Genomic DNA, 13,857 nt, shown 5'->3' on the forward strand with positions numbered 1-13,857 from the left:
TCAAGTGAGCATGGCGCATGGGGTGTTCAGCTGAGTAGTGTGCTGTGAAAGCATGGTGAGATAATTGACTGATGTGGTGAGATAGGAAAAGATACCTATGACAGGTGAATGGCAATGGAGGTGAACGGCTATTCACTTGAGAACGGACAAGGAACACACCCAGGCGACTTGCTGTGCGAAACTCAGAAAAACTGCAGAATCATGGAGGATGAACCGATGTCTCCAACACCACCACTTAGGTCTACGACACATAATTATATCTTAATATATAAAAATCTCCTGTCACTATGTTTGGTCGCTATAGACTCCTAAACCGGTTAACAGATTTCGTTCAAATTTGCAGGCAATATGCAGTTTGGTTCAACTTGAAAGATATGATAGCTAAGATCTTTTACATCATGGCAGTTTCGGCAGGACAAGGAGGAATCTTCTTTTTTTATGCACTCCTCCGAAACGGCTTTACAGATTCTCATGAAATTTAGTGTGCTTATGCAGTTTGGTTCAATTTGATAGATAGGATAGCTAAGATCTTTTACATCATGGCAGTTTCGGTAGAACAAGGAGGAATCTTCTTTTTTTATGCACTCCTCCGAAACGGCTTTACCGATTCTTATGGAATTTAGTGTGCTTATTTACCAAATCTTTATGCTTTGCTCGGGCTATTTTGTTGATGAGTTTGCACCAAATTGGTTGAGCGGTTCATCACGTATTACATATTTTGTAATAAATTATTTCAATAAATCGCATTTTGTCAGATTGTCTTTTCTTTTATTGTCATTTGTCATTCATAATTATTGTTTTGTGTTTATAAGTGGTGAGTCTCTAAATTCTCATTTGAAATACATTAAGAAGGTAAGATATTATTTTCAGCAAAATGCCACCGAAAAGATCGAATCTCAACAACGTAAGCAGCAGAGTGGCACGACGCAGACGTTTCGAAAGAGCTCATCAGTTCCCAGAACAAGTCAATACAAGAAATAGAGCTCAAAGAATTAGGACAGCAGAAGGTCGTGCACAGGAATCCCAGGAACAGCGTAGCGAACGTCTGCAGCAGAATATTACGAGAATCAGGGCGGCTCGAGATAGAAACATAGATATGTATAGTACGAGCATAAGTACGACAAAGGCAGCGGAACAGTCGCTCATTAGTTCGTACATCATTCGTTCGTCTTGCTTTTGAATATGCACCAGATATTAACTACTCTGCGCATTCAAAAATTGCTATCGGTGGAAAGGACAAAGTATGTCAATATTGTCAGGCGTTAAAATTTCGGAATGAAACTGCCGGTATGTGCTGCGCAGCAGGAAAAGTCGTGCTCTCTACCTGCTCCGCCAGAACCTTTATTATCCCTTCTTGCTGGAAATTCAAATGACTCAAAATTATTTTTGCGTAAAATACGCAAATTTAATTCTTGCTTCCAAATGACGTCATTTGGGGCCACTAAAATTTGTGATCTTGCATCCGATGGACGTAACTTTGAAACTACATTCAAAATACAAGGCCAGGTGTACCACAAAATTGGATTATTGATGCCAATGCCTGATGATAATCCGAAATTTCTTCAAATTTATTTTATGGGCAATTGTGAAGAGCGATTAACGACTCGATGCCAGTATAATTTTATTGAACAAGCAGAGGAAGCGGTTTAGGAGTCTATAGCGAACAAACATAGTGACAGGAGATTTTTATATATTAAGACTTCTGTTGAAGGTTTAATATTTTATTTACTGACAACTCTGTAATATGCTCATTGTTTCCGTATTGTTTCCTACAAATAATATACATGACAAAACAGTGTTTGCCTGGTCAACGATAATTAGTTCGGGCCCAGCAAAGCGGGTCGGGTCTGCTAGTTATCAGTGTATTCGACTGTATTTAATTTTAAACATTAATCTAACACAATAATTCATAACATAAAACCAGAGCTCGCAGGGTTGAGTCCCGATTTCCAAAAAGGTCTCAACATTAAGGTTACGTAACCGGTTGGCCGCGAATAGACTCAACGAGACATCTGCCAGGGGCCATTTTTCTATTCTCTCTCGGTTGAAGCGGCGAGAGCCGGCTCGCGGTCTTAAGTGTGACCGGTCTCTTCGCGGAAAGTTTTCTCTGTTAATTTGCACATTTCGCGTAGCGTCAGTTGATTGTTTGCACAATTTCTTCAATTTTTACAACAAACATTTAAAAATGTCAATGATTAAATGATTAAATTAAATTAAATTAAATGATTAAAATAAATAACAAATGAAACAAAAAGAAAAAACATTTAACACAAACTTGAGTTTATTTCTTTATTAATTTGTGTTTAAATTTTTAATTTTTCGTACGCATGAATTCAAATTCATCTCTCTCTCTCTCTCTCTCTCTCTCTCATGCTCTCTTTTCGACTCAGAAGCGAGCGAGTAGGTTCGATGTCGCTTCGCTTCCAGAAAGCTTTGTCTTTACGATCTCCCGTTACAGTTAACCGGAATCGCAAACAAAGCAAAGAAGCGAGAACATCTGCGAAAGAGACCTTTATAATGTTATATTTGAAGTACAAAATACATTTTTTTGGAAGAAATCGAAAACAAAATGCCGGCTGTGCAGCATTTCTTCGTAGGCCCTTTTTTTTAACGTCCTTAATTTTTGATCTAGAACAAAAAAAAAAGATTTTTTCGATATTTTGATTTTTTGCAAAATGGTGAGTGATTAAAAAAAATTTTAAATTTTCATGAAAAAAAAACGTCACAAAATTGTTTATAAAAAAAAGTAAGCAAGTAAAAAAATCCTTCGTGTGTCAAAATTTTAGATCGATCGGTTAAGATTTGTTCGAGTTATGTTTTCGGCCAACTCAAAAAAAGTGGTTTTGAGAAAAACGCGTTTAAAGTTTTAAGATCGTATATATTTACATGAGAGGCATCGCCGCAGAATGAAAAATTTCGACACTTAGACACATTTGCCGGACTCTATCTTTTGGTATGTTATTTTTAAGACACTAAAGAATTTTAAGCAAAAAAAAATTTCTCGATTTTTAAAAAAAGTTACTCAGATGTCCCCCCTTAAATAGCGAAAGTACAGTGGTAAGACTTCAAAATGTCTGTTAATATGGTCTGCTTCTCAAAAAATTAAAAAAAAAACAAGAAAGGAAGCTAACTTCGGCACGCCGATATTTATATTATAAATTATAATGCCGAAAACAGACACTAAACAGAGTTTCATAACATTTTAACTATACTTATTATGTTTACAGTTTGACAGTTACAGTTATACATTCCCAGCTTTACATTTTCTCTACTTCTACTGATCGCTTCTATGGCAGCTATATGATATAGTTTTGACAATTAACGAAGTTATCATTTTTTTCTATTAATTTCCTGATCGTTTTTATGGCAGCTATAAGATATAGTCGTCCGATTTTCTAAAAATTTCTACCAAAATTCTGAAATAATATAAAATGGCTATCAGGCCTGCTCCGGTAATCGTAAAATTTTTTCGATTTCGTTTTGGGCGAAAACGAACCGTTTTCGTTTTTAGCTGCTCCGGTTTTCGGCAAATTTCTGCTATCGGAATGTTTCAATTTCTCATCGTTTCTTACTGCTCAAGCAGCTAACTTGTGTTTTTGGTAAAAAGCAAACAACGTAAAGTACTGCCTATTATATTTACAATTGCCCTTTATCTAAGCCAGAAAAAGGCAAGAAATGGTAGAATTAAGCAAATCTATGCACCTAAGATGCTGCCACACTTTTCACAGTTTTAATTCCGGTGGTCTCAAATATTTATTTGGTTAATTTGGACCATTTAAGTAATCACATGAAATAGCATTAATTATAAACAACCATTTTGGCGGTCCTTTAAAGTTATTAATGATTTCATTTATAAATTTCTAAGTATTTTTAACTGGCTGTTCCGTTTCACCAACAGTATGGCAACCTTGGCGATAACTTTTTGCGGTGAACTTATCGACCTATCGCCAAAACGAGAAAACTGGTTGAACACGGCAAAAATTTTGTTGTCAAATCTGAGGTGGGGTCAGAAATAAATTTTTTATAAAATAACTACCTGCCAGAATGATCTTATGGTGGTGTGGAATAAACATCAATAGACCACTGAGTAAACTATTTTTTTCCTTTTGTAAATAAGGTCTGATTTCATATAGAAAAAGCCATTTACTTTTCATTCCGGCCAGAAAAAGGTGCCCGTTTTTCAAATCGAAAAATCTTTCGATTTCGATTACCGGAGCACCAATTTCTCGTTTTCAAAAACGAAAACGAAAAAATCTTGCCGTTTTCGATTACCGGAGCAGGCCTGTATATCTCAAAAATGATGCAAAAATATTGAAAAACACCCAAGTTATAATTTTGTTCCTAAGAATTTATCGAACATTTGTATGGCAGCTATATGATATAGTCGTCCGATCCGGCCCGTTCTGACATACATTGTAAGGAAGCGTCTGGGCGGCCGGGGTGATCCTCAGCGGCCCAGAGTCCCCTCACAAAATTTATAATTTGTGAGACACCCAGAACGGAGAAGCGCCGATAATTTTCTGGCCAGCTAGCGGGGAAAATGGGGAAGTAAATATTTGTACGGGATTATTTGGCCAGGGAAAACCGGGCGACCCGGAATAATCCAGCGGTCAAGCCCGCGTCAGCGCCCTGAATTATCCAGCGGCGAGACGAGCGGCCCGGAAGTATCCAGCGGCCACGCCCACGCCCACGCTCGGAGTGATCCAGCAGCGGGGCGCCTTCGGGGCAGGACAAAGGCTCGGAGGAATCCAGCAGCCAAGGCCTGTGTCCACGCTCGGAGGAATCCAGCAGCGGGACCACTGACTCGGAGAAAATCCAGCAGTCAGCCCCGAATCCTCGCCCGGAAAAATCCAGCGGCAGGATTGCTCAGAGGGCTCGGAATGATCCAGCAGCCACGCCCACGCCCACGCTCGGAAGGATCCAGCAGCGCGGCGTCCGTTGGGGCAGGACAAAGGCTCGGAGAGATCCAGCAGCCGATGCCTGCGTCCACGCTCGGAAGAATCCAGCAGCGGGACAGTTGGTTCGGAAAAAATCCAGCGACCAACCCCAGATCCTCGCCCGGAAAAATCCAGCAGCGGGATGGCTCTCTGAGGGGCAAGGGGAAAGGGGGACCGGCGGCCTCGCGGCAAGTCCGGGCTCGGAAAGATCCAGCAGCCACGGGCTCCTGTTCCCGTCCGGCTTTCGCCCGCACCCGGAATTACTCCGGTGCTACGGGGAAAGCAGGAGGGGAATTGGTCACTGCCGGCGAGGGGCGCCGGCCCGCAAACGAAGGCAGGGAAAACGCACAATTCGATTCAAGCACATGGTTTTCTAATTCGGTATTTTATTGATGAAATAACTTGGCGGCGGGTGTGTGATAGATCCCCAATATATTTAAAGGCCGGCGGCCATGCTCACCCGGGATGGATGTCCTTCGAGGTCCTTCCGGAAAAATTACTCTCGACGCGGACACGCGGTTTGGCACTTGAACTTCTTCACTGCGGAGCGACACGACTTGCGCGGTTAAGAATTCTGCGAGGATTAAACTGACCTAATTTCTGAGTGTGGCCGTGACCTAGTTTCTGCCGGCAGGGCTGCCGCGATCGATCTTGGCGTTGCCAGGCTCTGCCACTATCGCCGACAGCGTTGCCACTTGCGCGCGTAACTTTAAAGCTTATACTGTCTTCCCACACAGCGCATCTGTGAGGAACGTTTGGGATTTTTCGCAGATGCGAAACTCGTGTTCCCACAGAGCTGCATCAAAGTGCATCTGCATCCGAACAGCTGATCGATCAGCTGTGGCTCATGAAAACGTAAACAAAGGCGGTCGAATTGGCAGTTGCAAATTTGAAATGGAGCATTTACCAACTATTTTGGCTGTTGTACAACAGCAAAAGGCACAGATTGCGTCAGAATTTATCCGCAATAAATTTAAATGACTTAAATGACAAGGAATTTTAGTTTTTCTAATGATTTTTCTCTAACAAAGAGCAAATTCACCGAAAAGTGTCTATAGGTGGTATAGGCATCCAAAATCTTTAAAATAAGGTAGAGGTAGGCGGTTTATATTAAATAGTAACAATTGGGGACATATTGGGGCAAGAATATACCGAAAAAAACGCCAACATCTATTTTGGGCATGCTTGTAGCTTTGGCGCCACGTTTTAAATTCCATATCTCATTTGTTTCTCGCCAAGTGTGTATACACTTTCGTAGTGATGGTCAAATTTTCAGAGTTGCACCGAAGAACTATCGCCAAACAAACGGTCGTTACATTTAGATGCGCTTTGATGCAGGGCCAATTGAGAAAATTCGGAACGGCAAAACCTTATGGACCGTTTGTTCAACGGATGCCAGATGCGCTTTGACGGTGTGTGGGAAGACCCTATTAGTGCTTGTTTTGAATTTCCCTTCGCGGGGTTTATTTGGCTTCATGCCGTTGGTGTGTGTGTGTGTGTGTGTGTGTGTGTGTGCGTGTGTATGGCTTCGTGCCGGGTGGTGTGTGTGTGTGTGTGTGCTTAATTTTAGGTATCGTATGAATATAAGTAATTATAAGCATAGATTGTATTTACATATATATATATATTTATAATGTTGTGGCGACCGGTCGTGTCGTCACAACATATATAGCAGTAAGAGTATATAGAAGACTATATGAAAAGTTTCATTCAGATAGCTTTAAAACTGAGGGACAGGTGGACAGACGGACATGGCTAGATCGACTCGGCTGTTGATGCTGATGAAGAATATATATACTTTGCAGTCCGTCCGTTCGTCCGTCCATCTGTCCGTTTCTACGCAAACTAGTCCCTCAGTTATAAAGCTATCTGAATGAAACTTTGCGTATAGTCTGCGTATACCAGCTTCGTTCTTCAAAAATACGTTTTACTATGATATACAACCACCAAAAATAGAACTGAACATATATATAGGTAGATCTGTTACAAAAAACATAAAATTTAGTTTATAAGAGATGTGGAAGTCGAAAAAAGGTACAATACATAAAACGTGCAAAACTGAGTTTATGTGAGTTTATTTGCTTTTTTTTATTCTAAGTATTTGAATTTATAAGTTGTTCTTTCTTTACTAAAATAAGTGAAAATTAATTAAGAATAATAATACAAAAGAATTGTTGGATTTGCTTGTGTGGTTTGGTTTTTATTGATGGCCAAAGTCAGAATCGTAAACATGCACTCAGTTGTGCTCGCCACTGTACACTTTGCCCGTTTTAACCATCAAAGCCATAGCTGGCAATTAGTTTACTATGCGTAACGTGTAATTGACAAATTACTTCTTCTTGAATTTCCAATTTGCGGTCAGCAGTATGATTTAATAAATCTTAAAGCGATACTTTTGCCTTTGCTTCAGAATAAATAATTCGCTTGGGTCTACATTTTAACTTTATTTGAGTAAGCGCACAATACGGTGGATAGATATCGCATCCGTGCTGATTAGATATGGCTTTTATGTTAATGTATTGCTGTTTTTTTAGAACCCCCCCCCCCCCCCCCCATTATTAAAAAGGATAAGGCCTTATCAGGACTTATTTTAATAACAGCATGCTGCTTAGTATTCTATACATTTCCGTTAATATTTTCGTTTGTAACGAATCTCTCCGGCCGGGATAGATCCCAGTCGTGACCAGGGATCCTCTTCAAGAAATTTATTTAGAGGGGACGGAAATATTTGTAGGAAATTAGTATAACAGCGTATGGGACCCGGGTTACGAATTTGCGCGCACTAAGTTCTGATCACCGAGGGTCGACAACGTGGCTGCCAGACGATGTGGTCACGAGATGCTCTAGGAGCAGGCGGGGCACACGCGCTGCTTGTCAATGGCCGGTCGCCGCGCTGCTTTTATCGACTCGTCGATCTGCTTGATCGGTCGGTCCCTGACAGAAAGCTGCTCGTCGCGAACTGCTTTAGACACTGCTTGCGCCTACTGCTTGTTTGTACTGCTTTCGCCGGTGCGCGGAGTGGGAACTCCGGTGGGCTCCTGGCGGGATGTGCTTGATTTCGCCCAGAATTCGGGCGACGTGGGTCGGGGGAATGGCCAGGGCGTCAGAGAGGTGTTAGTCAACTCCGGCTGGGCACGGAGGCTGGCTACGGGTCGGTCAGGCAGAGTTTCTCGTGTCACCGTGGTGATGCACGGTGTGCGGAATGGCCAATGCAGGCGTGGCGGCAGCGTGTGTCGGAGTGTCCCTAATCTAGGAGTGGATACGGGCGCGAATGCACTCGTAGTCGTGGCGGTACACGGTGCGCGGGAAACCAGCGTTGGTGTGGCGCGGCGGCTACGGGCACAAGAAGGGGGTCCCTAGTGGGGCGAGGGCAGAGGAGCAGGTGTCCTCCAGTCGCGGCGGCACGCTGGGCACGGAAAGAGCCTGTGCTGACGTGACGCTGCGGCTGGGAGCACGGGAGAGGATTCCTAGCGGCGTGGGGCAGAGGGGCAGGTGTCCTCCAGTCGCGGCGGCACGCTGGGCACGGAAAGAGCCTGTGCTGACGTGACGCTGCGGCGGGGAGCACGGGAGAGGATTCCTAGCGGCGCGGGGCAGAGGAGCAGGTGTCCTCCAGTCGCGGCGGCACGTTGGGCACGGAAAGAGCCTGTGCTGGCGTGACGCTGCGGCTGGGAGCACGGGAGAGGATTCCTAGCGGCGCGGGGCAGAGGAGCAGGTGTCCTCCAGTCGCGGCGGCACGCTGGGCACGGAAAGAGCCTGTGCTGGCGTGACGCTGCGGCTGTGGGCACGGGAAAAGATTCCTAGCGTGGCGGGGGCGGAGGAGCAGGTGTCCTCCAGTCGCGGCGGCACGCTGGGCACGGAAGGAGCCTGTGTTGACGTGACGTTGCGGCTGTGGGCCCGGGAGCGGATCGGTGGGAGGCTGGATGGCCGTAAAACACGTGCGAATGGAAATGCCGAAACGCAGTATTTTTGGGGCCGCCAGCGGAACAGAGATCGGGGGAACCTCAAAACCGTGACCAATACTACCAAGGAAATACTACTACGGGTAGGTTCAATTGTTAGTTTATTGTTTTATGTTTTATTTAAGGGTGAGTCCTACTACTGCCTTACAGAATTGACTCCTGTAACTTACGAATCTAGCCCACGTGTCTGCGGGCGTGTGGCTGCCGATCGCGGTCGTTGTCTGGCAAAGATTTATATGCGCGAATGCGTGGGCTCTTGTAGCCGATGTCCCTGCGTGGTCGCGTACGTCGCGGTCGTCAACGAGGACACGATCCACTTTGATTTCCGACTTGGTCGCGGAGACGCGGCGATGGGCACGTCTGCCTCGGTGCAGAGTTTTCAACCGAAGAGAGTGAACTTGGTCGCGGAGACGCGGCGATGGGCACGTCTGCTCGGTACAAAGTTTTCCACGGAAGAGAGCGAATCCCCGGAAGACGCGACCTGTCATAGCTTTTGAGTGAACCGGTGGTTCGAACCGGTTCACCGAGAACGGATCTGGTTCGACTAGTCGATAGTGTGCCCGATTTAGCGACCTCTGAGGTGCTGAACTTAGCTTATTCGTTAGCTTAATTATCCCTATTTAAATATACTCCAAGGTTGTCTTGCTTACGGCTCCAGTGCCAACTAAAAGATTTAATGATTGAACGTGGCTTCAGTGCCGTCTTAAGATGTATGCTTATAATATAGCTATAATATGGGGGGGGGGGAGTATTTATATATACTTAATGTCTAGAACTTAGTTTATATGAGAGGTTGTGCGCCGAGGAATAGAGGCGTCACACGTTTCGTAGCGAAAGTTCACGATCATCGATTTGTTTGGCTTTTTTGCCGAAACTAAAACGGCTTGCAACAATAATTTCGTTTTCTTTGGCCAATTTAGATACTAATTTTCGTTTCAGTCTTGGTCCTGCCTCAGCATACGTCAAGAATTTTCGACCAGGTTTATCATGGCTCACGTCCTTTTCCATTACACCAATTTTTAAATTTGACGCGAGCCACTGTAGATGTTTGGACTTATACAAACACGGTAATTTTCCCTAAAACATACGATGCTGGAGTCACCCTGACTTCGTAAGAATTGAGCCTGCCCACCTGACATTTGATGCCTTGGCGAAAAATGCTGAGAGGAGCTAGGCCTGACGTCGTTGAGACAGGGTCAAGTATTGTTGATTTTGACCAGTGATAAAAAAAAAAAATTATGTAACTATCAATTTACTAAATTAAAAGTTCACTGGGATATGCCGTCGGCAATGTAAAAGAAAAAAAAAGTCGGAATTCGGATAAATAAACACTAGCGCATACGTGTGTTGGTTTGAATCGGGCTTTGGATTTTATTAATTAAATATATTTGTTCACACATGAACATGTAAATAGATAAGATGCATCTGTTACGCATTAAATCTCTGCAGCAGTGCACTGTACTTGTATAACTTTACGTAAAACCGCCACTTGGGCCTGTGTAATACAAGCAACCCGAAATATGACCTCCTGTGAGCGGTCTGGGTTTGTTTAAGATATGTGCTATCGGGTTGACTGTGTGCACCCTTATCGCACTTAGAGTATTTCCCACGATCGGGAACTGTCCGATGCGTGGGTCTAAAACTAAGTTCAAAAATGTACATTCTCATGTTAGCTATTTAAGCTACGATTTAAATAAATAAAATTCAGTTTGAAATATTAACTCAGCAAATGAAGACGTGTTCTTATTTGGGCGCTATTCAATATTGTTAAATGCCGTCACTGTAAAGGACGCATACCCCATTCTTATTATGGACTTTTATGGACTGCCCTTCACCCATGCACTCCATTTTTAAAATAGATCTCTAAGACGCTTTCTGGTAGATCTGTTTAGATCAAATATAAGAATGCTTTTACCGTTCCATATCGCCCGCTTCACCAATTAAAAAGAATGCCTTTTGCCACGTGGTCATACCCTATCAACTGAATGTGTTAGTCTACCTCGACGATTTGCTTGTTTTGTCAAACAATTTCGAAAATCATATTTTGCATCTTTCTGAAGAAGCCATGCAATTGCGCAAATCTAGATTGACACTAAATTTCCAGAAAAGTCTGTTCTGCTTGGAAACAGTTTGTTACCTGGTAGGGGACGGCACACTTCACGCAAATCCAAACAAAATGAGCGCTGTGACTGAATTTCCGGTTCCGAAGACCCAAAAACATTTGAGAATATTATGTACTTGGTATCACTGGTTGGTACCAGCGATTCATATATAATTATTGCAAAGTAATTTTCCATTTCACTGAATTATTACTTTGCAAACCCCTAAATTGGAACAATCGGACTCAAGAAACTTACGATAATACAAAGCAAAATTATCCTCGGCTCCCTGTCTCGATCACCCTAATTATGACCAACTATTTATTACGCAGTGGTGTAGGTGCAGTTCTAGCCCAATGTGATGATTCCGGTTGTTCACGTCATAACGTCATGACTAAGAAGCGTAATAAAGCCCTATACAGTTACTGAACTCGAATACATAGCAGTAGTTGACAATGATAGTTTCAAGGTAGTCACGAACCACTGAAGTCTTCGAATTAGATCGAAGCAGTAGATTGGCTATCAAACTTCAAAGATACTTATTCGAAATAGAACATCGCAAAGGAAACGAAAATGTGCGGGCGCTCAGTCTCGATCGTATAGGTATTTGAAAGATCTTGGTAAGCTAAAATCTTATGAATAAATAATCCTAGATTGTTTCTGAATTCAAAAAGCAATGGATGCTAAATAATAATAATTAGATGGGTAATCTTTTTAAAGTTCGCAATCATCTTAAAGGTTAAAATTTATAATAATTAAAAATATAGAATTTGAAAATGTCACTATGTTGTTCTTGCACAAGCACTTTAAAGAGAAGACGAGGGTGGACTTCGTAAGTATCATGGTTAAAATTGCTAGAATATAATTACTGCATAACACATTAGTGACCCGTGTAAAGCAACCAGCAGGTTAAATGTATTCAATCGGATCAATTCTCAATTTGACGAATGCCGTTTTAAGGGTTATGTAGGCCCAGCTTAAACCTAGCCTGAATCAGTTGTATATATATTTTAATTATACAAAAATTAGTAACATTAATATAAATGGTACATATTTTTCTAGGATCCCCAATGCTTAAATTCAACTTATCCTAGAGGATCAACTAAATCAAAATCAACCGTGAGTGATCATTTTCGTTACCAGCTCCAGTCTTTAATTGATGTACTTCAGATTACAAAACCATGGTAAGTGTATATTCAGCTTAAGACTCCCATTTTTTTTTTTAATTTTTTAATTAATTTTCCTATATATTTTTTTTAATGCACAACCTACCACATCTTCTGACCAAAAATTATCGGAGTTGAAATCAGTCACGTGAATTCTGGACACAAAAAGAATTCCACATTTGCCTTGCGCTTTCTCATCCTCTACTCTATAATTTTCTTTTGAAATGATTACATCTGCAATAAGTATAGACTACAAACTTTCATCTGAGCAAACAATGCCAAAAATGTCATAATAATTGCACGCCAACCAGTATTTCCAATTCATATAAAGGCTACTTGGACTCCACAAGACACATACACTTGCTCTCATATCTCTGCGTACAGGACAATAAAAAATCATAACATTGACTTTAATGTCAAATAACTCTGCAAATATTCTGCACTGCGAATCAAAAATTGGTTCAATCTATTAGTCATTCAATTGACGTCGCCTCTTTATTTTTGCAGAATTATGAGCCTAGCGGTTTTCTTATAATGACCATTTTACCCAAACCCCTTTAAAAATAGCAGTCTCAAAAGTGTGCGTACAGCATTTCGTATTTTATTAACTACTTCGGCCCCTCAGAGAGCAAAGCTCTTGCTTGAATCATAACCAACTACTACTCGTAGGCAATCTTCAATTATTACATGAAATAGAATCCTCAGGCTGAATTTAGAAGTCTGTATTTTTGCCAAATTTTCCAAATTACTCTTAACCGCATTCAGCTCCCAAATCAAAGAATAATTGGAAAGGGCTCACCCGATACTGTTACTGTATGCCCCTAGATTGAATCATCGCACACAAATCAACTCGCTTCTCTTTGTAGTTGTTGTTGCCGCTCGCAGCCGCCGATACCCATCTCGTGCACAGAGATGCAATGTGACCACTGTTATCACGCTTGAAGCGCGTTAGCTCTCTGTACTTCAGCCGTAGCTCCGCCAGTGTGCGGCTGTTGCTTTCCTCTATTTTTCCCAACTTTTCTGGCCGACAATGATGACACTTGCAACCGTCCGGGTCAACACGCGACCAGTGCATTCGCCTGCCTATCACGGCTCCGGTGTCCTGCACCACGCGGCTGCGCAAGCTTTCGATGCGCCACTGCATTTAATATCGACCGTAAATCACTTAATCACAATTGTCCGCGAGGCTGTGGTGAATCCCACTTCTGATGTCGTTTCCTATTGTTGCGACAGACAAACAGACCTCACTCAGTAACAGACAGTCTTCTGTCCTTCTCCTGTTACCGACTCAACTGTCATTGCGCCTGCGCGCCAGCGACACCTACAGGGCTACCAATACCTGAGCATGCCGAATAATTCTGTTGCCATGGCAACAAACATTCCAAATTTGCACTTAGCAACCAACTCGCCGACATATATATGACGAGGATCCAGCATCGGAGTCCTCAACTGGACTTTTGGCGAAACGTTTCCTGGCGCGTGGCATGATTCCTCAATTATTCAACCAATCTGCTTGCCACTCAAAAACGCTGTGTCATTCATTTTCAACTCCTTTTTACCTTGCAACACACACGCAGGTGTGGTGAGTTCTCAGAATACAATATCCGTCTCTTTCATACCCACGCCCAGGCTACGTTGGCAAAACAGTGTATGCCTCGCACGAAAGAACAGAGAAGCAATAATAAATTAAACAAGT

General features: G+C 42.6%; 1 protein-coding gene across 1 annotated transcript in view; it reads left to right on the forward strand.

Annotated features, from left to right (window-relative positions):
- Positions 1–13,857, forward strand: part of Myo81F (Myosin 81F) — a 530,639-nt gene that overhangs the window by 219,170 nt on the left and 297,612 nt on the right. The window contains exon 9 of the mRNA XM_070285196.1: positions 12,058–12,179. Within this exon, the coding sequence (XP_070141297.1) occupies positions 12,058–12,179 (122 nt within the window). The remainder of the gene's footprint in view (positions 1–12,057; positions 12,180–13,857) is intronic.

Source organism: Drosophila kikkawai, chromosome 3L (assembly GCF_030179895.1).
Source record: "Drosophila kikkawai strain 14028-0561.14 chromosome 3L, DkikHiC1v2, whole genome shotgun sequence".
NCBI lineage: Eukaryota > Metazoa > Arthropoda > Insecta > Diptera > Drosophilidae > Drosophila > Drosophila kikkawai.